This window comes from Perissodus microlepis, chromosome 23, assembly GCF_051167445.1.
Source record: "Perissodus microlepis isolate ML-2025 ecotype Zambia chromosome 23, ASM5116744v1, whole genome shotgun sequence".
NCBI classification, from domain to species: Eukaryota; Metazoa; Chordata; class Actinopteri; order Cichliformes; family Cichlidae; genus Perissodus; species Perissodus microlepis.
Window position 1 is genome coordinate 17,610,206 of NC_140482.1, and position 24,002 is coordinate 17,634,207.

General features: G+C 42.0%; 1 protein-coding gene across 2 annotated transcripts in view; it reads right to left on the reverse strand.

Annotated features, from left to right (window-relative positions):
- The window catches only part of acvr2ab (activin A receptor type 2Ab), a 76,246-nt gene that overhangs the window by 39,181 nt on the left and 13,063 nt on the right, over positions 1-24,002 (reverse strand). For both annotated transcript variants that reach the window (XM_084922046.1, XM_084922045.1), the window contains exons 2-3: positions 5,040-5,247; positions 2,659-2,792 (exon numbers count right to left, since the gene is read on the reverse strand). In XM_084922046.1, coding sequence (XP_084778172.1) covers positions 2,659-2,792; positions 5,040-5,247 — 342 coding nt within the window. The remainder of the gene's footprint in view (positions 1-2,658; positions 2,793-5,039; positions 5,248-24,002) is intronic.

Sequence of the window (24,002 nt, forward strand, 5' to 3'; positions counted from 1 at the left end):
TTGTTTCTTAAAATAAATTCCACTGCATTGAAATGGGCTAAAAAAGGAGTCTAAATCATGTTCTTAGGGATGCATTGATCTTATATTGTTCTATAATATATCAGTTACTAAGCTCAGTGGATATTCAGAACCATGAATACATACTGATGTGAAATCTTTTGCAATATTTCCACTTCATTACAAATAAATGATTCACATATTCGCTTAAATATTTTTCCTGATGCTTCATTTAGTGCAGGTGAGAACCACACAAAGCCCAGACATGCCTCCCTCAAACCTGTATTCACTTTTTAATCATCATTCCAGCCCTGAACACCTGGAAGGAAGCTCAGTTGATAGCAGCCCTCCATAATTTCTTACATCACACCCTTTGTGCAAGGCCAGGCTTTCAAAATAAAAGCCCGGATGTCTCCAGACTGTAGAAATAACTTGTGCTTCTGATTGTTTGCTTAAGGTATATTTTTTATTCATGAGCCATGCTATAGAAACAAAGTTGATAGGAATAACTTTAGAAATAACCTCCCAAACAAGTACTGAGGTACGAAGTTGATAAGTTGGGGTTTTAATATAAAACCAATCAAACCAAGCCGTGAGCACCTCACAATCAGTTAATATGTGTGTATTACAACTTTAATCTTTTTCACGAAATATTTTACCTCGATAGTATGAATACTTATAAATTCATAGGCCCTCGAAACACTTAGGGGTATTCTATCAGAGATTAGCTGATTAGTTGATATAACGGAATATATTCACAGCTTTGATAGCAAAACTGCACTGATATAATATCTGTGACATGGAGAGAACGGAAAAAAGGACTGGTATCCTGGATGTTTGATCTGTTTTCTGATTTTTCACTGGAGAAAACTTCAAAAAGTGTATTTTGGGTGAACTTCAAAGGGTCATATATCACCATGGGAGACAGGTGGCTGCTCAAAACAAGTTACAGTATATGAAAGGACTCCTTTTCTTATCTACATTTTGATACCAGGTTCATTCTCTAGCCAAAATTCCTTCTGGGGCAAAAGACATTTCTAATATAGTCAAATATTATACATAAAGAATGGAGAAACACACTAACAGGGCTATTGTAAGGTAAATCACCACATTTTGGTTGGCCTGAGTGTTTCCAATGCCCCACTGACTCAGGCGTAGAGATCAGCTGGCGACCACCACCACAGGTTGCTAAAAAATAACAAATTACTCAGTACACTCGTATGTTTGTGCTCGACTATGAGACCAGTCAATGATCCTCAGTAACAACCATTTGCTAGAGATTCCCTGACAAGTTGGTGAGTTGTTTGCGGGAGTCTGCTTGTCGCCATTTGGTCCCTTGTTTTTTCTCCAAGTTTATTTATGCAGCATCTTTCAGACACAATTTTACTTGGTCTTGGTGCTGCTCCACTAACCACCTTGCGATTGCAGCAGGTGGTCACCTGTTGTTTGCACAGAAGACGGCGACTTGTCTGCAAACACTCGCCAACTGCTTGCAGAGTGGTGGTGAAGCTGGGATCTTCTGACCTCAAAGTAAAAGTTGCACCATTTGAAACAGTAAGTAGTAAGGCACTTTTATGTGTTCTGTTTCCATTGCACTTTTTTATTTTGAAGTTTCATTATTGCTCAGCAAGAAGTTGGAGACAAACTGGCGATCTTTCATGCAAACTATAGGCGATCATAGCGATCTGCTATTGGCCAAAGGAAGCAAAAGATTGCAAAGAGGATGATTCACTAAAACAATCGATTTCATGGTAATGATTACCAACAAACTCCAGCAACCACTCGGCAACTGGCGGAGGAATACACATTTTACCTCAGTGACCAGAGGTTGCCAGGGAGTCACAGCCTGATCTCTACGCCTGTGTGACTGCCTCGCATTCAGTGACATTTTTAAAAAAGTTCCAAGTCGAATTTAATTGAAATGACAGTTAAAACTCTTAATATGATTTTTCACTCCAAAAAGACCCAGCCAATTGCTACCATTCTACTTAATTTTACTCCATATTTTCCTCCTGGCCCCACAGTATGAGAAACACTGAACATCCTATTTATGTTGTTTTACAAAAATAGAGGATGTTCACATCACTACACTCAAAGCAAAAAAGCAAAGTCAAGTGGCGCCTTACCGGAGAGCACCTGACTGATGAACCAAAGAGGCATCTCAACCGCAATATGGATAATGGATATTAAGTCATCATTACTAATAATGAGAAGTATTGATGTCCGCATGTTGTATATAATAGTTTGGACCTATTGCAGGGATCAAGCCCTGAATACGTTTTTCATAAACCTAAAAAAAATATCTCAGTGTCAAAGCAAGATCTGAGTGTACACCGACAGATGAGGACAATGCACTGAACACAGCAACTGGATGCTCCCCTCTAAAGTTCAGTGAAGTGAGTAAAAGCAACAAGCATTGAAAAGAGCTCTGGCTGATGCTCAGTGCCAAATATGGACCAACCCTTGTGCAGTTCGAGTGCCTGTAACTCAGAAAAGATTAATAGCATATAGCATGAACTTACAACTTTCCAGGAACTCATTAAACATATATTAAAGCATTAAGCTCAAGCCTAGCAAACAAACTGCAGCTCTGACTAAAAGAAAGCGTTTGCGCCCGCTGAGAAGTCGTCATTTTCAGTGAGCGTGCTGGACTGTACATACTGTAGGCGGTCGAATGGTGCGGGTCGCTCTGCGGGGGCGCTTCAGGGGCGTACAGGAACCTCTCGTTGCACATGTTGCCTTCACAGCAGCAGAAGAAAACATCGGGACTCTCCTTCCTCTCCACACACTCGTTACTGCAGAGGACATAGAGGTGGAAATCAGAAACACTCAATCCTCTCCATGCACTGCAAAAGGACATGGGAGCTATTTTGAACATGCACTCACTCCAGGAGACGTTACGCAAAAAAAAAGAAAAAAAGAAAACACACACAACAAACAAACACCGCTTTCCATTCCCTCGCTGCTGCAACAGAGGACATGAAACAAAACATTTATAAAATAACTCCTACACATGCGAACAGACGCACACATGGACGCCGACAATCGCGCTTGCTCTCTCTTCTCACACTCACGCAGCCATCAGATAAAAGCCAAAGGAAGTGGCAGCCGCCCTCGATTTGCTCTGGACTCTCCAGGGAGGTGAGGCGGCGCCGTCTGAGCAGAGGTACCCCGAACTGTGCGGGCTACACATCCGACAACAACTTTATCGTTCGGGAATCAAAAAGGAAAACAGAACTGGCTCAAACCGGTATCCGCGGCCAGGGTGATGCTTTACTCTGGGACAAACTATAATAATCTCTTATTATCATCATCATCTGTTTACCGTCCTGGATGTGGACGCATAATTCACGCAGTGGTTCAGGCTCCCTCGCGCGTGGTAATTAAAATGCAGCCATTTGGATGTGGAATCTCACACAGGGACACAAATTATGCTCAAGGTGATTTTAAATGTATTTAGAGTTGAGGCTGCTGCTTTTGTCCTGATTCAGAGGCAGTGCAGAAATGAATGGGCAGCTTCTCAGCAACAACCCCTGCCACCATTAAAAGCTCGCCCTCTTAGAGCGCACGCATGTCTGGTTAAAGTTTGATATTTCCCGTATTCTGTTACTTACTGATGGGAATTTAACTACTATTTTATACCATGCAACCTTCTAGTGACAGCAGAAAGTTCCCTTAAAATCATCAGCTGAGATTTCTTATGTTTTTAAGGTTAAAGGGAGTCTGCTGGATGCGAAAACCCAAATGTAAATACACAGAAATGTAATCAAACTACAGTTTATTTACTTTAACTGGACTTCATGAGCTATTCTGCTTGCTATTTATAAAGCCACATTATTGTATATACTCAGTGTTTTTTATACAGTGTCCTGTATTTTATTTAAATTTTAGACAGGCGAGGGAAGGTTATTAGGAAACCACTGCACTGTTTGAACAATGTAAATCTTAAAGTGGGACTATTCTGCTAACATCCATATTTTTATTCTTGGACCCTATTAGAGTAGCTATGCATGATTCGCAGTTCAAAATAATCCTAATTTACCCTACATGCCCATCAATGATTCTTGCTGTGTGCTTATACTATGACTATAGCAGGTCATTTAGTCCACAGTACCTACTAAGACACACTCTGCTTTCCCAGTAATATGTTATGCATGTGGTAATCAAAGAAAAATTATAATATAAATAAATAAACAAAAATAATTTTCTTTGTTTCCTTTTTGCACTGGAAACCTAGAGGACTGTTACTTCAGCCAGACTGTTATCTGAAACCAAAATGGGAAGTTAGATGGTTGTTTATTTTTCTCAATATTAAACCAAAGTCATGTGATCTACTTCAATTTTATCAGATAAAACAACCCCCAAATTTTGCTTTTTTTTTTCCCCTCTTTAATTTCTCATGTTAGACAGATATTAGGCAGGCAAACCGGAAGCTGGAGTTAAGAGCAATGAATATTAAAATAATAACCAAAATAATAAGGAAACAAAGGAGGGAGGCAGGTGGATACACAAGTGTCATAGATAGGTTGATTCAGTGGGTAGGCAGGTGTGATGGTTGAAAAGCTAGATAGGTAGCAATGTAAGAAGGTAAGTGGGCGGATAGACAGGTGTAGTGGTAATTACATGTGGTGGTTAGTTGATAGGTAGGAAGCCAGGGTGGCAGTGGGCAGGTAACTATTGGAATAATTGGTTGGTATGCAGAGTGGGTTGGTGGGTAGGGGGTCTGGTCGATTGCCTGGTAGGAGGGTAATTTGTTTGACTGATAGAGTCAATGATTGGGTGGCTAGCTGGTTGGGTAGTTAGGTAGGTAGTGTTGTCGATTGGTTGGTGGGTGGATAGGGAGAGAGAATAATTGGCAGGTTGGATGATGATTGAAGGCTGATTGGTTGTTTGATGTTCAACCTTTCAACTAAAGCCACGTCCAGCCACAATAAATGGCAGTTTAACACACAGCTGACCACACCAAAGCAGTAAAACTCACATATTTGTTCAGCATATCTTTAAAATGCTTTTTTACCCCCCCGTAAATGTTTCCTGCTTACCTGTCGTAGCAGTTGACATCATCCAACCAGCATCCCTGCTTGACAATCTCCACAGTCCCGGAGACATTTTTCCATGTGGCGAAACAGTGCCGCCTCTTGTCTTTCTCGCCATAGCAGGGTTCGATGCCGCTGCGGTTAGTCCGCTCCTTCTCCCAGCTGGAGTTGTAGTAGGCGCACTCCTGCGTCTCTGAGCGTCCCAGGATGGCGCCTGCAGAGGACAAAGAGGTTATTCTTTAATTTCTTTCCTTTTAATTTGAAGGAGAGCATTGTTGACTCTTGCAGGGGAAGATAAATTACTCTATCAAACATGTTGTCAGGTGAAGTCTCAAACACTCATGAAAGAAACTTTTGAATGAGGAAATTTACAACCGCTGTGGCTGCGAGGTGTAAGAGTTGCTCTCCTTCCTTGTCACCGACAAAGAAGATAATTTAGCTGTGTATCAATAACTGGTGGAAGGACATTTCTTTACAGCCTCCACATATAAAATGAAGTGAAGTCATAAAACATTTCTCAATAATAAAAATTCACTTCTCTGGTACTTTTCTATGTGGACTCCCAGAATGCCTCTGAATCAATACACCAATGAAAAATAAAAGCTTTAAAAAATAAAAATAAAAAAGGCAGTTACTGGAGGAACAAAAAAACAAAAGTTCCTGTCCACAAACAAAAGCAGAGCAGGGACGATCGACTTCTCTCCCCGCCAAAATAAAAGGGACTCTGATTTCCTGCGGATGAAGCCTGCAGGCAGCAAACTGATATCCAGGGAAATAACTGCATGACAGCTTGTCAGTTTAGCATTGCTGCCGCTGCCTCTCATCACCTGTCAGAGACTTAGTCCAGTTTAGACTGCTGACAAGTCTGAGGATAGTCAGCCGCTGTTTGCCTGCTTCCTGGCGCTGCAAGCTAAACAGCCCAGACACACAGGAAACAAAGATTACTTCCCACATTATTTGGTTTGTGCTGCTATAAAGTGAAATAAAGAAATTTTGACTCTTAGTCCTCTAAATTTATCTATTCAGTTTTTAAGCCATGAAATGAAACCGAAAGAGTTTCTGAGCTCCTTTATGCTAAATCTCCTTTTCGTTTTACGCATTTCTGTTGAATTCTACCTTCCACAGCCAGCTTGCTGCTATTTGCTGTCGAGATGTAGCAAAAAAACAAAAATCTTTGCTCGAGTTACCCAACAGCCACTGATTGCAAAAATATTTGCAGAGGTGTATATGCCTTATATGCTCTATTTCCCTGTATCTTTGCATATGTGCTTGCACCCATTTCGTATTTTTCTAGCAAAATATAAAGAAATTAGGGGTGTCAAGGCCTCCATACTGCTGCTTTGTACTACAGTACTTGACGCTGATTGTACAAAGCCAGGTTTCCATGGTACAACATTCGCAAGTCTATTAATCAGGTTGTATGTGTGCGCTTATACACCACTCTGCATTTAATCATTAGCAATTATTAAGCTTTAGCTCTCTTCCACAGTGTGTCTTTGTCCTGTCCCCCTCCTCACCCCAGCCAGTCGTGGCAGATAGCTGCCCCTCCCTGAGCCTGGTTTTGCTAATGGTTTCTTCCTGTTAAAAAGGAGTTTTTTTATTCCCACTGTTGCCAGGTGCTTGTTCAAAGGGGGTCATCTGATTGTTGGGGTTTTCTCTGTGTTATTGAAGGGTCTCCACCTTAAAATGTAAAGCACCTTGAGGCAATCAGTGTTGCCTCAACCAATTGGTAATCTTGTAAGCTTTTATATATAGGATTCATATTGATGAAAATCTTTGTCAGACCACAATACAACAGATAAATACAATTTCAAAGACATGGAAATGGTGTGCACTGTCAAAAGGCTCTGAGCTACCTCAGTCTGTTTATATAAGTCAATTAAAGCTATTAAAATGAGGCACTGGTATCCAACTCTGGAGTCAACATTCAGCAGATATACAAATAATACATGGCTTCTTTTTTGTTGCTGCTAAATGTGCAATTAGTGAGATTTGTGGCCTTTCGGATGAAGAGTGAGAAAAGCCACTAAAGTAGAGGCTGTTAGCTGGACATTTTTTAACAAACAGGATTTGTTATTTATCTCTTTATACCTGTTTAATTCACTCTTAATTGTCTGTTTTTTGTTTTTGTTAAATTGTTCCACCCTTGTAGGATTTGCGCTCTTGACCTAATTGCCTTTTGTTTATTGCTGCTTTTAATGTCTCAAAAGCACACTGTAATTTAAGAAAAAAGCGGACAAATAGAAAATAATGTTCCAATTTATGGGATCATTATCCGCTCTCCTCTGCCAGTGAAATCATGTCGCAGAGGAGAAGAGTCCTGACCGTGTCTGCAGTCACAGTAGCTTTCAGAAATTAGAGCTTAGCTTGCGTAATGGAGGTTAACTTTAGAAATATCATGTATTTTTCAATAAAATGGCTGCTTAAGTAAAGCCAGTTAATGCCAGCCGGGTCCCCCAGAAGCGTCGCGGGTCTCTTTTCAAAGACATTAACAGCTGCAGATGGAAGTGAGAGGAGAATGGCTACTTTACTGGCAGGCGAGGTCACGCTGCCTCTTAGCAGCACCGACAGCATTTTCTCTCTCGTCAAATCCATTTCCCATGAAGCCCCAAACTATTTCACAGCAACAGGTGCAACTGTGAAGTGCTGTCTGCGTGATTGAGAGGAAATGGCTCAAGTAAAGAGGGAGTGAGAGGAGAAAAATAGTTGGGGCTGCTGAATGAGCAAAGCTGAAATAATTGGTTCTCAAAAAAAACTAAACAACTGTATTTTTCTATATGGTAGCTAATGTTACCAGCAACTTTTACGGCAAGCAATTTTAATGCATGTCCATGAGTTACATAGAAGTACAATTCAATTCTTTTGGGAAGGCTTTCCACAAAGACAAGGTTTAGGAGGGTGCTTCTGAGAATCTTTGACCGTTCTTCCAGAAGCGCATTTGTGAGGTCAGACATTGTTGGGTGAGAAGTCCTGGCTCACAGTCTCCACTCTAATTCATCTCAAAGGTGTTCTACCTGGTTGAGGTCAGGACTCTGTGCAGGCCAGTCAAGTTCTTCGACACCAAACTCGCTCATCCATGTCTTTATGGACCTTGCTTTGTGCACTGGTGAGCAGTCATGTTGGAGCAGGAAGGGGCCATCCTCAAAACTGTTCCCACAAAGTTGGGAGCATGAAATTGTCTAAAATGTCTTGGTATGCTGAAGCATTAGTGCATGAGTTGCTTTCACTGAAACTAAGAGGCCGAGCCGAACTGCTGAAAAACAACCCCACACCACAATCCCTCCTCCAGCAAACTTTACACTTTTCACAAAGCAGTCAATATCGTTTAGTACCGTTCCCCTGGCAACCACCAAACCTGAACCCGTCCATTGGAATGTCGGATGGAGAAGTGTGATTGATCACTCCAGAGAATGTGTCTCCACTGCTCTACAGTCCAGTGGCAGCATGCTTTACACCACTGCATCCGATGCGTTGCGCTGTGCTTGGTGATGTAAGGCTGCAGCTGCTCGGCCATGGAAACACATTCCACGAAACTCTCTACGCACCGGTTCTAAGCTAATCTGAAGGCCGCATGAATTTGGAGATCTGCAGTGATCGAGTTGGCGACCAGAACACCTGCTGACCCCGCTCTGTGATTTTAATTGGCCTACCACTTTGTGGCTGAGTTGCTTTGTTATACCACTAATAGTGGCCTGTGGAACATCTAGTAATGAGAAAATTTCATGACTGGACTTTTTTCACATGTGGCATCCTATCACGGTACCACGCTGCAATTCACTGAGCTTCCGGGAGCTACTGATGTGGCTGGATAAGTGAATACTTTTGGCAATACAGTGTAAGTTGGTGTTGGATTATATAAAGCAATTCTCCAGGTGCACAGTCCAACAATAAATGACTTTAAGATACATCAATACGTTTCCATGACTTAGAGGATGTTAGTTTGATGTTGTGTTACATAAGGCATTTATTCTGTAGAGTGGGCTATTGTTTCCATTTATGGCCCCCACTCCACTCCTCATTCATCCATTCACACACTCATTTATACAAGAACCTATATTTTAACCTAACATTCACATACTCACACTCTGACAGATGCATCCCAGGCAACTCGAGGGTCAGTATCTTGCTTAAGGATACTTTGACATACATGGAAATCTAAACACAAGTCTGCTGATTGGTAGATGACCACTGTAACAACAATAACAATGTTTTCAAATTATTGCAACATCTATCTGTGAGTCTCTGATTCGATGACATGATGGTACAGTTATGTCTTCGGCCTTGCCGTGATGGTGCAAAAGCTGCACAACTGGGAGAAAAGGCTTGGGACAGTGCATGTGAAGTCAACTTTGTTGTCCAGTGCCGTTCCTCCAGTACCAGACAGTTAGTATAACAAAGAACTATATCCTTTTTTATTTTGCCTATGGTTGCCTGTCCACCGCTATTCATTTAGCGTTGGGTTCACTTTCAAATTAGGCTTTTTTTTTTAACTTTCAACCATGAACCACAGGCGTTTCTGTACAAAACGACTTCAAAGAAACCAAACTATCCCAGCTTACCCAGAGAAACAGTCGTTATTGTAAATGTGTCTTTAGGAGTAAAATTGCTGTTTTTGTCAATGGAGTCTGGTGGCTGCTTCCAACAGCAATTAACACAAACATCAGAATTTAGTTTCCTGCGAACTGCTGCAGCTCTTTTACTTTATCCTGACCTCAGTTTGTTCTCAAAGGTTGCTTTGACAAAAAAACGGAACATCTAGCCTACTTCAGAGAAAATGCCAAGATGTACACTGCGTACTGCCTTTCAGCCTTAACCCCCCCCCCAAAAAAAAAAATAACACAAGCACAGGAAAAATAAGTATTCACTATGCTAATGTGTAATGATGCAAAGGAAAAAAAATACAGTGGAATAAAGTCACGGATATGTGACTGTACAGGGGGGAAAAAGGGAATTTGCCCTAACGTGCATTATAGCAGAAATAACGCCACAGGGAAGATTACCTCATCTGACGTGCGGTTTATGTGGTCTTCATTTTCCCTCCCAACCCTCCTACTCCTCCCACAAATAAACACATTTAAAACTTTCTAGGTTTGTATCTGTGTGCATTTCACTCCTTTTCAAGATAATAAAAAAAAAAAAACTACTCTACTGCAGCGATCGTGCCAAATTAAGGTAAACAAGAGTGGTAAATGTCGATGCTTGAGCCGGCCAAATTAACAACTTTTTTTTTCTTCCCCCTGAAAACACAAACTCCTGCCAAGACACCCTTCAGCAAAACATTCACATCTGCAGTGGGGATTATACGTGACAAAGAGTTGTTGAAAAGCCTGGTTTTCCTGTCACAGCCATTATACATTTGCATAAAACACAGCAAAAGCAAAACTCCCTTCAGACATCCCATCATGCCTTTAGGTTGTTGTTTGGTTGCAGTTGGGTTCCAAGCCACATCTGGAGGTTGAGGGGAAAATTAAAAAAAAAAAAAGGAAAGGAAATTTGTTTTCTTTGACCGGCGAAGAATGATGAACCAAAAACCAACCAAAAAAATAAATAAATAAAGGTGGGAAGACCAAATTTTCCAACTGCAGATTCCCTGAAGGTAGTGACAGATAAGGAAGGCGAGTTGATGCTTTCCCTGAAAGATCCTATCCTCGAATAACCTATGATGTTACGCATGCATCTAAATACGAGTGGCAAAATCCCTGGTGGTGTTTTGCTACACTTATCCACTCCAATCAGCCCTTTAGCAGTTTAAGTGTTCACTGTATGGCGCCTGCTTTCTATTATTTCTCTGCTTCCTAGATGGGGATGAATGCACCACTCGCCTCACTGGCCTCTCGTGGGAGCTGAAGGCGCTAATGATGGAGAGGTACGCCGAGGTAAAGCGGAAGGTTAGCTCATTAGCCACTTCTGGTGCGACTGCATTAGCTGTGCTAGCGCTGATCCCCCGTGGACGTCACGTCGCGGTGCTTGGAAAATGCAGTTTCTATCAAGCATGGGATGGTTTCCAGTGAGTGCAGGCGGCCTGATAAGCAACTTCATTACAAGGAAGTCTTAATAAAACAAGCGTTCAGCACAGAGCAAACATTGCTGCATACTTGTGCACTCCAGTTGGATAAATAAAGCCCAGAAGAGAGTAAAAAAAAATATGGCTCACAAGTTTGAGATAAGGTTGATTTGTGAGACCAAACACCAATCTACCCGCTATCTTGCTGTTTATGGCAAAGAGAAGCTTAAACAACTCATGTTTTGACTTTATCTTTTTCGAAAATGGCTAAAATGGTAATGATGTTGCTCCAGCTGTGAGACCAACTGTTTTTTGACCAAACCTGTGGTTCTTTCCATCCATTCTTTACACTGTCAATCTGAATATCGAACCTTAAGGGCTTAGAGTGCATAATAAGGGTGTAACATCTGCTACGCTACACTCGGTTCGGTATCTAAAGCCAAAGTGTCAGCAGTCTATTTGTGTTGACGTGCCGGAACAAAAACTCTTGGTAGAGCTTAAGCTCCACCAAGAGGGCTTTGTTGTTTTCCATCAGCGACAGCATGTTAGCGGGGACTGTTCAAGTGGATAAACACAAAAACTAAGGTAAAAGTGGTCATAGAACACTTTAACTCGCTATGGAAGTTCCTGGGCTTGGGATCAGCACTGGAGCACTTTCATCTATAAGGTGTCCACTGGGAACACCATGCAGCAAGTGGTTCTTAAACCAGTGAGGATAACACTGGAACTGTGCTAACAATGCATTGGTAGAAAAACGGCAATATTGTGCGTCTTCAAGTGACACAACAAAGGCGAATCCCGAGTTTAACTTCTCTCATTTTTGAGGTGAGCAACTTAAATGGATACCAATGAGATCCAAGGATACTGCTGACTGATAGGGATGGTCTTCGTGTAACCCAAGCAACCGAGCTCCGAATGTAATTTTAAATAGCCTTATATGTGGACAGGGCTTTATTGAAAGTTTACTGGCAGCATCTGAGTGATTTAATTACGATCAATATTACACTTTGTTCATATATTTTAAAGCATTATTTTTGATTTTGTTATTTAATTTATTTTTTAAAAAGGGAGATTTGTTATATGTAGTCATGCCAGCTTTTCCCTTCATAGTGTGAATCTTTTCCAAGTTTCCAAGGACAATGGGGTGAAATTTGCCACCGTGAAGCCTGAACCACGAAATGATTGCCAGAATTTTTTTTTTTTAATTTTGAGGTTTTAGTTAACCTTTGACAAATTAAAAAAAAGAAAATAAATTAAATATCAATTTGCATATATGAGTTTTCATTTGTAATATTTTTGCTATATCTGGTATTTTTACGCAACTTATTGCTGACAGTTTTTCTTAAACAAAAGCAAATAAAAGGGTTAGGGTTTAAAAAAAATATCAATGATGATGTAGAGGTGTTAAAAACTTATGTATTGAAACTGGGGTGCTGCACCTACATCAGCACCTCACCTCATGATTTCTTACAGTGTTTCTTTTTCCTTTTGTTTCCAGCCAGATGATGAGCCTGGTGTCAATGTAGGTATGAAAAAAAAAACATAAAAAACAAAAACAAAACATGGAGACCTTTCAGATGGTACAGCTTATTTTGAGCAGCCACCTATCCCACATGGTGACATTTTTTAGTTTAACCAAAAATGTACTTTTGGTTTTCTTGAGTGAATGATCAGATCACACATCCGTGGTGCCAATGGGTGCTTCTGTTTTTCCACATCACCAACATTAAACTCGCGCAGAAAGTACTAAACCTATGATACTGCTGCTCAAACTTGGAATGAGTTTAAAGTTGATTTGTGTGTCTATGAAGTTACGAGGGCTCAAAATGCTCAAATTTAACAGGGACCAAATTTCAACTCAACTGTATGTACTTCAAAGGCCTGTAACCCAGAAAATATTCTTAGTATAGAGGCAAAATTTGCATGACTTCATTAAATATACTACAGTAATTAGTCTAAAAACAAAAAAGGAACTCATCTGATTCTGAGGGGTCATGGCGGATCTGATTTAAATGAATTATTTCTTAAGATGTTAGCTCCCATGAAACACGTCAACAGCTTCATTCAGGTATTACAGTGTGCCTCAAAGAGCTGCGAGCTATGTGAACTGCAAATACAGCGCCGAGTTGTAAATACAGCCGTTAAGAGCTCAAATCAATCACTCCTCTGAAATGAGGTGACAGTACAGGCCGGCTGCCTATAGCGCTGTGCGCCAAAGGTGGCCAAGAGAGCTGCCGGGTAGCATGGCGGATGTGAAGGATATAAAGCAGAGAAATCAATCTTCTGACTAAGTTGCAGCTCAGAGTTCACTAAAGTGGATAATGTCACCGAGCGATTGTGCAAGGACATACAATAATAGGGCTTCCACCCACAAACACACATGCTAGCAATAAAGAGATGCCGTCCTCAAAGATATCTCATGTGTTGAAATGTCAAACACAAGCGGCACGGCTCACTTTGTTTACCCGTGATGAGGTCGGTCGGCCTACAGACGCTCTTAATGCAAGGCTGCTTTCTTTGCGATGACGCTGGTAACGTATATTTAATTCATTACGAAGTAAATGAAAGTGTCAGGGTGTCGAGATAAATGAACCAAAACACAGGAAACAAAAAGAGTAAAAGCAAAGTAATGAACGGAGGAGGGAAAATTAAGCAGCTAAAAGCAGCGGTGTGCTATTTAGGCTTAATCAACACGCCTGGCTAATTGATAGTAATGGTTGTCAGGGAGGTTATGCTGGAAGGTAAGCTCACGCGGGTTAAACAGGAAAAGAAAAGCATCCATTTACACTTCATATGGAGTCCATGCATCAGCTCATCCTTGGAACACTTTTTGTGACGTTTAATTGGTCATCCCCGTCAAAAAAAAAAAGAAAACAAAAACAACGCTACTTCCTTCCTACTTTCACACTCATCTCTTTTTGTGAGCACAAACCACAGTGGATTTTACTCGGGCGCTTCCATCCGTACGAGAGATTTATCAAGGTTAACCGTGACCTACTTTAGCAGCGGACATTTCAGTAAAATGTCTAAACACCTCGACCTACTTCTCAATTCACTGGGGGCTATTCTCCTCACCCCTCGCTACAGCTGCCTGCTAGTGGTTATTCCAAAATGTTATCCCTCCCCACAGCAATTAAGCTCCCCGTTATTAAAGAACTATAAAACTGGCGAGAAATAAACTAAGGATGCAAATATTCCTGCAAAGAACCCTGCAAACAGAGAGAGCGTAATAAGAGGATGGAAAAGATGCCAAACTTGGCAGAGACGCCGCGACTTGAGGAGATTACTGATCATCTGTAGTCCGCATTGAGAATTCAATCTTTTTTTGTCAGGAGGCCAAAAGGTCACTTTAGGCGCACACAAATGAGAGACATTGAGTTTGAGAGTTGCAGCAGGAAGATGCAGAAGGCAATGAGAAAACGTATAACCACGTGTAAGTAAATCATATTTATAAGAAAAGGCTCCACAGGTGGCTGTTAAACATGGTAAAATGGACCAGTTTTAATGACTCAGTCAATCTAGTTCTGAATTTAAATGAATCCAATAAAATGCACTTTTGTGCCTGAAGCAATGCAAATGTGAGAAATTGAGATACCGTCATGTACGGCTGAGCAGTAATTACACTCTAATTTGATCTTATTTTACAAGCATAACTCACTGTTTCTTTACTTCAAAAAGCCACTGGTCACTGATCCCCTGGCAATCTCCTCTTATTAGAGAAAAATGTATGTTCCTCAAGTGGTTGATGGGTGGTTGCTGGAGGTTGCAGGGTCCTAGTGACCAAAGCAACAGCAAGAAGATTTTGGGTGTGCCATTGTTTATGTCATTGGTTGCCTATTATGTGAATGAAAGGTCCCAACAACTCTCCAGTATACCACCTTTGCAACCAATTCCACATATTGACAGTTGTACTTCCCGCAAGCACTGGCCAAACAGTTGGAAAATAAAAAAGAAAATTCCTCAGAACACGCAGTTTGTTGCTGACCAGTCTCTACGCCTGTATGACTTTGACTGTTTAGTTAGGCTTCAGTCAAGACCCATCTACAGGGTTTAGTTCCTAATCAGACAACCTTATGGTCCCCACGATATGCAACTTTATTTAATTGTTTGACAGAATCTACAGATGCATTGGGATATACTTTATGAGACTGTAACTGTAACTTTTCTGCCAGAGAGATTACAGATGTCCCAGGCCAGACGACAAGCACAACTGAACAGTCTGCATTTTCCAGGAATTCAGTCCTTCGAGTTTCTGATTTATCAACAATCAACTATTTTTGCTGGATGCCGACTTATTGTTTAGCAGCAGAAGTTGAGCCAGACTCCACATTTTTGCTGGATGACTGATTTTTTTCTTTTTCATTGAAATCAATGAGAAGGCTGCATTCTTCAAAATGATCTGCTGTTGTTGCTCGGAACATAACCTCCGGAGCATTAACTTTTTACAGGAACAGTTGTGAAACACGTTAAAAAGGTTTTAACCTTGCATTTCCTCTCCTTTTACTGCACGTTGTTACTCAAATGGCTCCCCAGATGTCCAGAGAGGGATACATAGGATCCCGAGAACTAGCACGTCTCTTTATTAGCAAAGCGAGATGGTTCTGGTGCGATCGGTCGCCAGGCCAGCGAGGTGCATGCTGGGTGGGAAATGACCACCAACCACCTGCCAAATGTTAGAGAAATTTCGACTGAGCCACTCTGGCAGGAAGCCAGCCAACGCCCGGAGGTTTTTTGTTCTCTCTGCTGGCTGGTGAAACCCATGAAGTGTTTGATTAATTTAAAGTCCTTGAGCTTGCGTGGCAGGAGGCCTTTTTGTCCCTCTGAGTTTGAAGAGCAACACTTACAGTTTAAAGAAAAAAGGCAAGGGAAAAACAACAACAACAACAACATCTGCCAAACGGGCCACATTTCAGCCTCACAGTTTGGAAAACATCCTACTGCTTCATAAAAATAAATGTATATTTGGCTCCTTGCCGCTGCCAGTTGTGTTAACACCACAATGATTCAACCTATATCGTGGCGGAGGACACGTAATCTCTGGGTCGTGGAGGGCAGAAACATGGCAAAAAAACAACAAAAAAAACAAAGAAACCCGGGACCTGAGCTTGTCATCAGTGGACAATAACGGCGTTTAAATGTGACATTTCAGACTTGAGAACAGCCCATCCAAGCGTTTTCTGCCTGACGACTGTTGTTGAGGAATACAGGAACTAATATCCAATTTCCTGTGTGCGAGGCCCTGGTCACAGGGGCAGGCTGTGCTGCACTCTTGCTCTGCAGCCTCATAATGAAGTGGCATTTTGGCGGGCCGGGCCTGCGCTCAGCACTGCGTGCACTGAAGTAGGTAAACAACTCATTCATCAAGGCTTTTTTTGTGTGCCTGCCAGCAGCGGGGATTGTTCGTTATGATGGAATTTGTTCTAAGGATCAACTTATCATCTGTGTCCGCGGCCCAGATGAAATAGATTGGAGGTGATGTATGGGCGTTTGGGGCGCTGGTTTGTGTGGGAATCAGCCCGACCCGCAATGTAAAAAAAAGAAAAGAAAAAAGAAACTCAGCATGAGCGATGGGCTTTGAATAAAGACGTTTGGGCTGAGACCACAGGTCAAAACGCCGTCTGCAGAGCTGGCCTCTTGGCTTCCCGGCAATGCTCTTTTTTTGCTCCTGATGCAACCTGACACTCCTCTCCCTCCCAAGATAACTGACTCAAGACATGACTAAATGCAGCTTTTACATGTCGGAGAAAAACTTCTAATCGTGAGCGGTGTTGAACACTCTGCCGCGAAAAGCCATGCACGTGGAGCAGAGGCAGTTCCAAAGTTGTGCAGCAGAGCAGTGAAATAAGCAGGGAGCACAACGAGTGCCAGTCCAGTTTAGACATGCACACAGAGAAATAAACAGAATTGACATGACTTTGGGGTCGCGTTGGGTTCAGGCAGAAAAGGTTTTATAAGCCGTCAGGTCTTGTTTCGAGCTGCAGCTCTTCCTCTGATGGTACTTTATCAAATAGGTATCTGTTATGACTACGTTAATAGAGGAAAAACAAAAAAGTCCACATGGAAAATGAGTGAGTGTAAAGCTATGATGCTGAGACGATTTGCTGTCAGATTGTGGCACATGGAGAGGGTGTAAAACTGATTCAGTTGCAGTTGTTAAACAGCTTGAATGTGTTTTTAAAAGTGTGTACCAGCCCTGAAAGAACCCTCTGTACTAATGAATTTATGATGGCTCAAAAATGCACATGCACAAAATTTCTACTCACCAGCCCCATGTACTTCCAGGACCTCTAGTCATTATTTGAAGGTAAAATTTTGCATGATTTCATTAAATATACTAAGGTTATTGTTTAAAAAAAATCCAGGTGACTCTAGTGGGAACTTTTCACAGACTATTCGACCTACTTTATATTAAAAGACCCTTATTTTCCAATCTCCTGTTACAACGCCATATCTCGGTTTTTGGAACGTGGCCCACTCGATGGGCGAGACTGGACTTGAAGGCACGAGCGTACCATTGTGTCGGTGTTGGTGGCATCATTTAGGTGACGTAATCAGTCCAGGAGCTCAGATTAAAGAGAGAGAGAGAGAGATACTGCAACAGCCTTAAAAAAACATCACAACTCACTGAGAAAAAATTAAAACTCATTGCATTGTTTCCTAATTTCAACTTTTTCAAGTGCCAAGGTCATTGTAGTTAACCCAAACTAAGATAATAATCAAAAAGAGTAAAAGTAACACTGAAACTAATAAAAACTAAACTGAATTTTTTTTTTTAAAAAAAAAGTCAAAATGAAACAAAAATAAAACCTGTGCTAACTCAGTTAAGCACCACTATGAGTGGCTATGGAGGACAGAACAACAATAACAAGCAAAGTTTCAGACAGTTTTTTTTCTACCCTCGGATCTCTGAGGTCAGGGAGGGGGACCATGAAGCCCCGCCTGCTTGCCTTTCAAACCTTTTCACGACGAGCAGCCAATAAGAGGAAAGACTGCTTTCAAGGGGTTGCAGGAGCTATACTCAGGAGTAGGGATGGGTACCGGTATCCGGTGCCATGATGGCACCGGTTCTGACATAAACAGTAGTAACCAGACCGAAAAGCAGCGCACATTTCGGTGCTTTATTTCGGTGCTTTTTTTTCCTGAGATGTGATACACTTTAGATTCTAGCCAATCATTTTACGTTTCCGAGGATAGTAGGCGGGTCCAGGTACGTACGTTCTTTTAGAGCAGAGCTACAGATTAAAAATGCCCAAGGCGAAGCGGTCAGTCTGGCTGTACTTCACAGCAAAATATGCAAACTCAGCAGCCTGCAACAAGTGCTTTAAGGTGATACTGTGATAGGAGGTAACACCTCAAATCCGATGAAACACCTGGCGACGCATAGCGTTTTTTTTAAAAGCCGAGAAATGCGCCGTATTTGATAGCTTGCTGCGAGACCTCACACCGTGCACATCTACTGCGGGTGGGTTGCCAGTTATCGGACCCGGAGCAACATCCCCAAAAACCCGAAGAATAGAGTCCTGGCCCCTAGCCCTGCCAGTGTAGCAGAAATGATGACGGATGATGATGGCAGCAGCAGCTGTTCTTCTCTGCGTGAGTAGCGTAATGTTGTCCGTGTGTAATTTACGTTGAGTAGGCTAACCACGTTATTACATTAATGCATATAAGGTGAACTAGCAAACATCATCATAGCTACATGCGGCTGTCTTCTTGTTTGATGGCAGATACTCCCTTCACCCTGGCCAAAAAGGCTAAAATGACCAAAGAAAAAGTGGAAAACAGTTAAACATGAGAGGTTTTTGGATAAAGTTTGTGTTTTTTCCATTGATTAAGCACTGCTTCCAGCCAAGAGTGATACCATATATGCCCCATAGCTGCAGAAAAGGCTAACATTGTTATCTTTTTACAAAAAAACAGCTGAACATGAGAGGTTTTTGGACAAAGTTGGTATTCTCCATTCTTTAAGCACCGGTTTGAGCACCGTTTAAGCACCGGCACCGTTTCAAAAGTACCGGTTTGGCACCGGTATCGGATAAAACCTAAACGATACCCATCCCTACTCAGGAGTTGCACAGAGATAAAGAAGGATCATTTTTTTAACTTCATGCAAAGCAACTGTAGCAGTTAAAAGTGAAAATATCAAGTCTGAGTTTGACAGAGTCTCAGTTAGTTTGACCAAATGTTGTGCTTTCCTCCTTTTTTCTGCCTGAACAAATGTTATTATTTTTATTATATCATCATTATATCATTTCAAAAATGTAACTAAAACAACTTAAAATTACAGTAATGGAAATGCAAAGTCCCTAATAATCATAAACAGCCCACTGCAGAGTAGTCGCATGTAGTAAAGACTTAAATTATTTGCACCTCTTCATAATCCTTGTAGGCTCAGCTGTACTTAACAAGTAGTTCATGGCTCTTTTGATTTGATAGTAAAGGTTGCTGAACCCTGGTCTTGGGGTGGAAGTAGAGCCATCAAAAATCCTGAGTCTGAGACCTTATCTGCTGAGCAAAATAAAAAAAACCAAAAAAACAAACAAACAAACAAGTACCTGAACAAACTAAACGTAGTGCTACTTCTCCATATCCACCATCCCATCTTTCTCCCTGACTCCAAAAACGTGGGCACTGCCAGTTAGAAATGCATCCCACCGCCTGCCTCCGGGGCAGCTCCTGGTCGGCTCGGATAAAGATTTTTTCCACCATTTATAGCCGCTCCACTATCACAGGCATTAGGCAGCAGGGGCGGCATGGGAGACCATCGTCCCACGGTGAGGTTACCACCTCACAGTATGGATATTATGCACAATTTCAGAGCCCTGGCAGCAGATTTTTTATTTTTTTTTAATAAATAAATAAAACAAACACTGTACAAAGTATGATGGAGCCACTGCTAATGGAGCTGCTTCATCAGATTTTCTGTGCTGATTTTTAACCTCAAATAGGTGACAATCGCAGAAATGACAGGAAAGATGACGAGCTTTGTTCTTTGCATGTGAAATTATGTCAAATTAGAGAAGCTGGGAAGGAAAGTTATATAATTGCATTCATTTAATTTCCAGCAGGAGCGGCAGTGGTTGAATAAATAGGGAGGTGAATGTCTGGTCTGTGCATAAAACCGCTCTTTACTTATTTATTTTACAGTAGACAGTAATTTTACAGAGATCTCGCTGGAGACCTGTGTTAATGCTCAATCAGATGGTGTCGTGACACGGCAGGGGTGGTTGGGTTGGCTCGGGCGAGCCGGTCACAAAGACCGCACTCTTTCCACGGTTGGGGAGGAGGGAGAGGGCATTAAAAACCACCGCACTCAGCAACTGAATCCAATCCCTTTAATCCTCGCTGGTATGCCCGAGCCCGGCAGTCTCCGCCTCAATTGGCGCTGATGGAGTCTGCCGTCGGACAGGTCAGGGGAGCACCTGGGTCTCCTTAGCCTTGAGTGGTGGCAGGCTGTAGGAGCGAATACCAGCGAGGCAGCCCCAGTGTCTCGTGCGGTCGGCCTCTGCGTGCCGTACATTCTTTACAGGACGAGCAATTTAAAAGTGCCTTGTTATCTCTCTGCAGAAGGATCTGCCAAAGTCCCCACCTCACCCCACCAGCCTGCTGCTCCCCTCCGATCCCCCACCCTCTGTGTGCTTGAAATGTTTGGATTTATTTGAAGGGTATGTTAAGTGGCACTTGGGCTTAAAGCTGAACTGCTTATTGAGTTTGCAGTGATGCTGCAATATCGGCAAGCCTGCAAGCACGGGCGTTTCAATTCATTTCTATAAAACAAGCAATCAATGAGCGAAGACTAGAGGAGGGGGGAGAGGCAGGCGGCAGAAGAGCCATATATACATATACACACATATACGTATATAGGTATATACGTATATACATATACGTATATACATATATACATAAACAATACATTTTTGTTTATGTATGTTTATGTATTGTTTATGTATATATATATACATAAACAATACATTTTTGTTTATGTATGTTTATGTATTGTTTATGTATATATATATATATATATATATATATATATACACACACACATATATACATAAACAAAGTACTGGCTAAACTGGCCTCTGTGTAACATATAGAGCAGGGAGTCTCCAAGTATGGGCCGCAAATGTACTGCAGAGGTCACTTACAATAACTCAAACTCTTAATTCTTAAAGATTTTTTTTATTTTAATAAATAAGAATATAAACTGTCCTCTCTTTCCATTTTCTCCATAGGGTTCACTGTTAAGTGGCCGCCCCGCTTGATATACTCCTCAATGAGAGCCATCATGGCTGCCTTTTGGGCACACGGTTGTTACAGCTGTCGGCTCACAGCAAGAAGGTCGTGGGGTTGAATCCGTCAGCTAGTTGAGGTCTTTCTATACATCTCCTCCAGCTACCCCAGCTTCCTCCCACAGTCCAAGAACATGGATGTTAGGTTAATTAGTGATCTATGTGATGTGAATGTTTGTCTGGTTGTCTAACCCTGTGATAAGCTCCAGCCCAACTGTGACCCGGTGCCCTTTTAAACTTTTATACATCTTAATCCAATAAAATACAATACATTTTGTAGTCTGAAATAAAATCAAATAGATTATGCTGTTAAAAAGTATTTTTTTTTCCAACCAGGTTTTTTTTTTTTTTTTGGTTTTTGCCCTGAAAACATTTGCATTTTGAAAAGAAACTCAACATAACAAAGGCACAGGATTTGAAAAGGACTTCTTAAGTATTATTTCTTATCCTCAACTTGTCTTCTATCTCATCATTAGTAGAAAAGAGCTTAAAGCAGAAGCTTTGAGAGAATCCGTTTCAGTAAGTAAACTCATCAGAAGGTCAAAATGACTCAATGTAGACACACGGAAGATGCTTCTGTGCTCGTGTGATGATTGCAGTTGTGATTAAAAGGCTCTCACATTTCAAACTGGGCTGTGGCGGCTTGGGTACGGCTCATATAAAGGCCGTGCAGGGGAACTAGGCACGGTTAGCCCACGCTGGATCACAGGCAGTGGCTGGTGCTAGTGCGTATAACTACCGCACCGCCTTGCTCTGAGTCACCTCACATGGCCCTCCAAGACATGTCTGCCACTTAGCTATGTTCACTGTTTGCACTCGCCAGCTTCGCATTTGTACAAGACAGACCAATAAACGTTTGGAGTCACTGACCCCCCCTGCTTCCCCACGCACCCACCGACCCCCCGCCACTGACCAACGACCTCCCTGACTCGCCGCTATTTCAAGCAAACTAACGACACAGCGGTCACAAGGCAGCGTGGCCAAAATAAAACCCCCCAACACTCGTGTATTTTCTGATTGAGATTATATTACAGGTGCAGTAAGCGATGCAGAGAATAGCCATAATGTATCTGCAGCGGTTTATGGTTTTGTTTACAATACCAATCATGATGAGTCAGTGATAAGCAGAGCCCTGCTGAGGAAAGAAAAAAAAACCTTTCCTGTCAGGGGGAGGGGAAAAAGTGAGAGTTTCAAGACTGAACAAATCCCTCTTCAATCGGCTACAAGAGCTGAAAGGCCTTGTAGCTGAGGTGGGGAAAAAAAGCAGCAGTATTTAGCAACCAGTCTTGAACTCTCTCCCCCTGCTTCTCCTCACTCCTTACCCTTCATGTCTGTTGTGTCACAGGTGTAGATTTAGAGAGCGATCATCTGTCCTCTCTTTCTTTGTCTCTCTCGCGCACACAGGTCGTCTTCTACTGCCAAAATATACTTTAAAACACAATTTCACACAACTGATGAACATAATAATAATAATAATAATAATAATAATAATAATAATAATAATAATAATAATACAGAAAAACACAAGTTGACCAGGAGGTCAACTTGTGACCTCCTGGTCACAAGTGACCTCCCGTTTTCTGCAGAGCGGCGCCGTCGCCTGTCTCGTTTTTAAAGCTTGCTTGTCCACATCAAGTCACTGTACGAATGAGGAGGGAGCGAGAAAGGCAAGGCGCTGCCGTCTGTTGTACGCGTGGCGTAATAGTGTCTCAGAAACAACAGTTACATGGAGCTGTACGCAAAAAAAAAAACCCCTCAGAGATTCGGAAATGAAACCACAGCCAAGTGTGAAATACTGCAGTTCCTCTAGTGGCCACTCGAGGCTCCAAAGTTGAGTCAATCCATAGTCTGCTATGTGGAAATGGCTAACTGTACAGCAGAAATAGACACATTTGTAGCCTCCTCTATGGGCAGTTTCCCCACCTTTATGCCTCTACTGTAGTTTAGGGGTGTGGCTCCTTTGATTGACAGCTGGAGCTGCTCGGCATCAGCCCTGCTAATCTGAGTAATTGAACTGGACCTCTTCACTGTGTCTGTGCTGCTGGAGGCTTTGGGAGTATTTTCATGGAAATACCTAGGGATGGGTATCGTTTAGGTTTTATCCGATACCGGTGCCAAACCGGTACTTTTGAAACGGTGCCGGTGCTTAAAGAATGGAGAACACCAACTTTGTCCAAAAACCTCGCATGTTCAGCTGTTTTTTTGTAAAAAGATAACAATGTTAGCCTTTTCTGCAGCTATGGGGCATATATGGTATCACTCTTGGCTGGAAGCAGTGCTTAAACAATGGAAAAAACACAAACTTTATCCAAAAACCTCTCATGTTTAACTGTTTTCCACTTTTTCTTTGGTCATTTTAGCCTTTTTGGCCAGGGTGAAGGGAGTATCTGCCATCAAACAAGAAGACAGCCGCATGTAGCTATGATGATGTTTGCTAGTTCACCTTACATGCATTAATGTAATAACGTGGTTAGCCTACTCAACGTAAATTACACACGAACAACATTACGCTACTCACGCAGAGAAGAACGGCTGCTGCTGCCATCATCATCCGTCATCATTTCTGCTACACTGGCAGGGCTAGGGGCCAGGACTCTATTCTTCGGGTTTTTGGGGATGTTGCTCCGGGTCCGATAACTGGCAACCCACCCGCAGTAGATGTGCACGGTGTGAGGT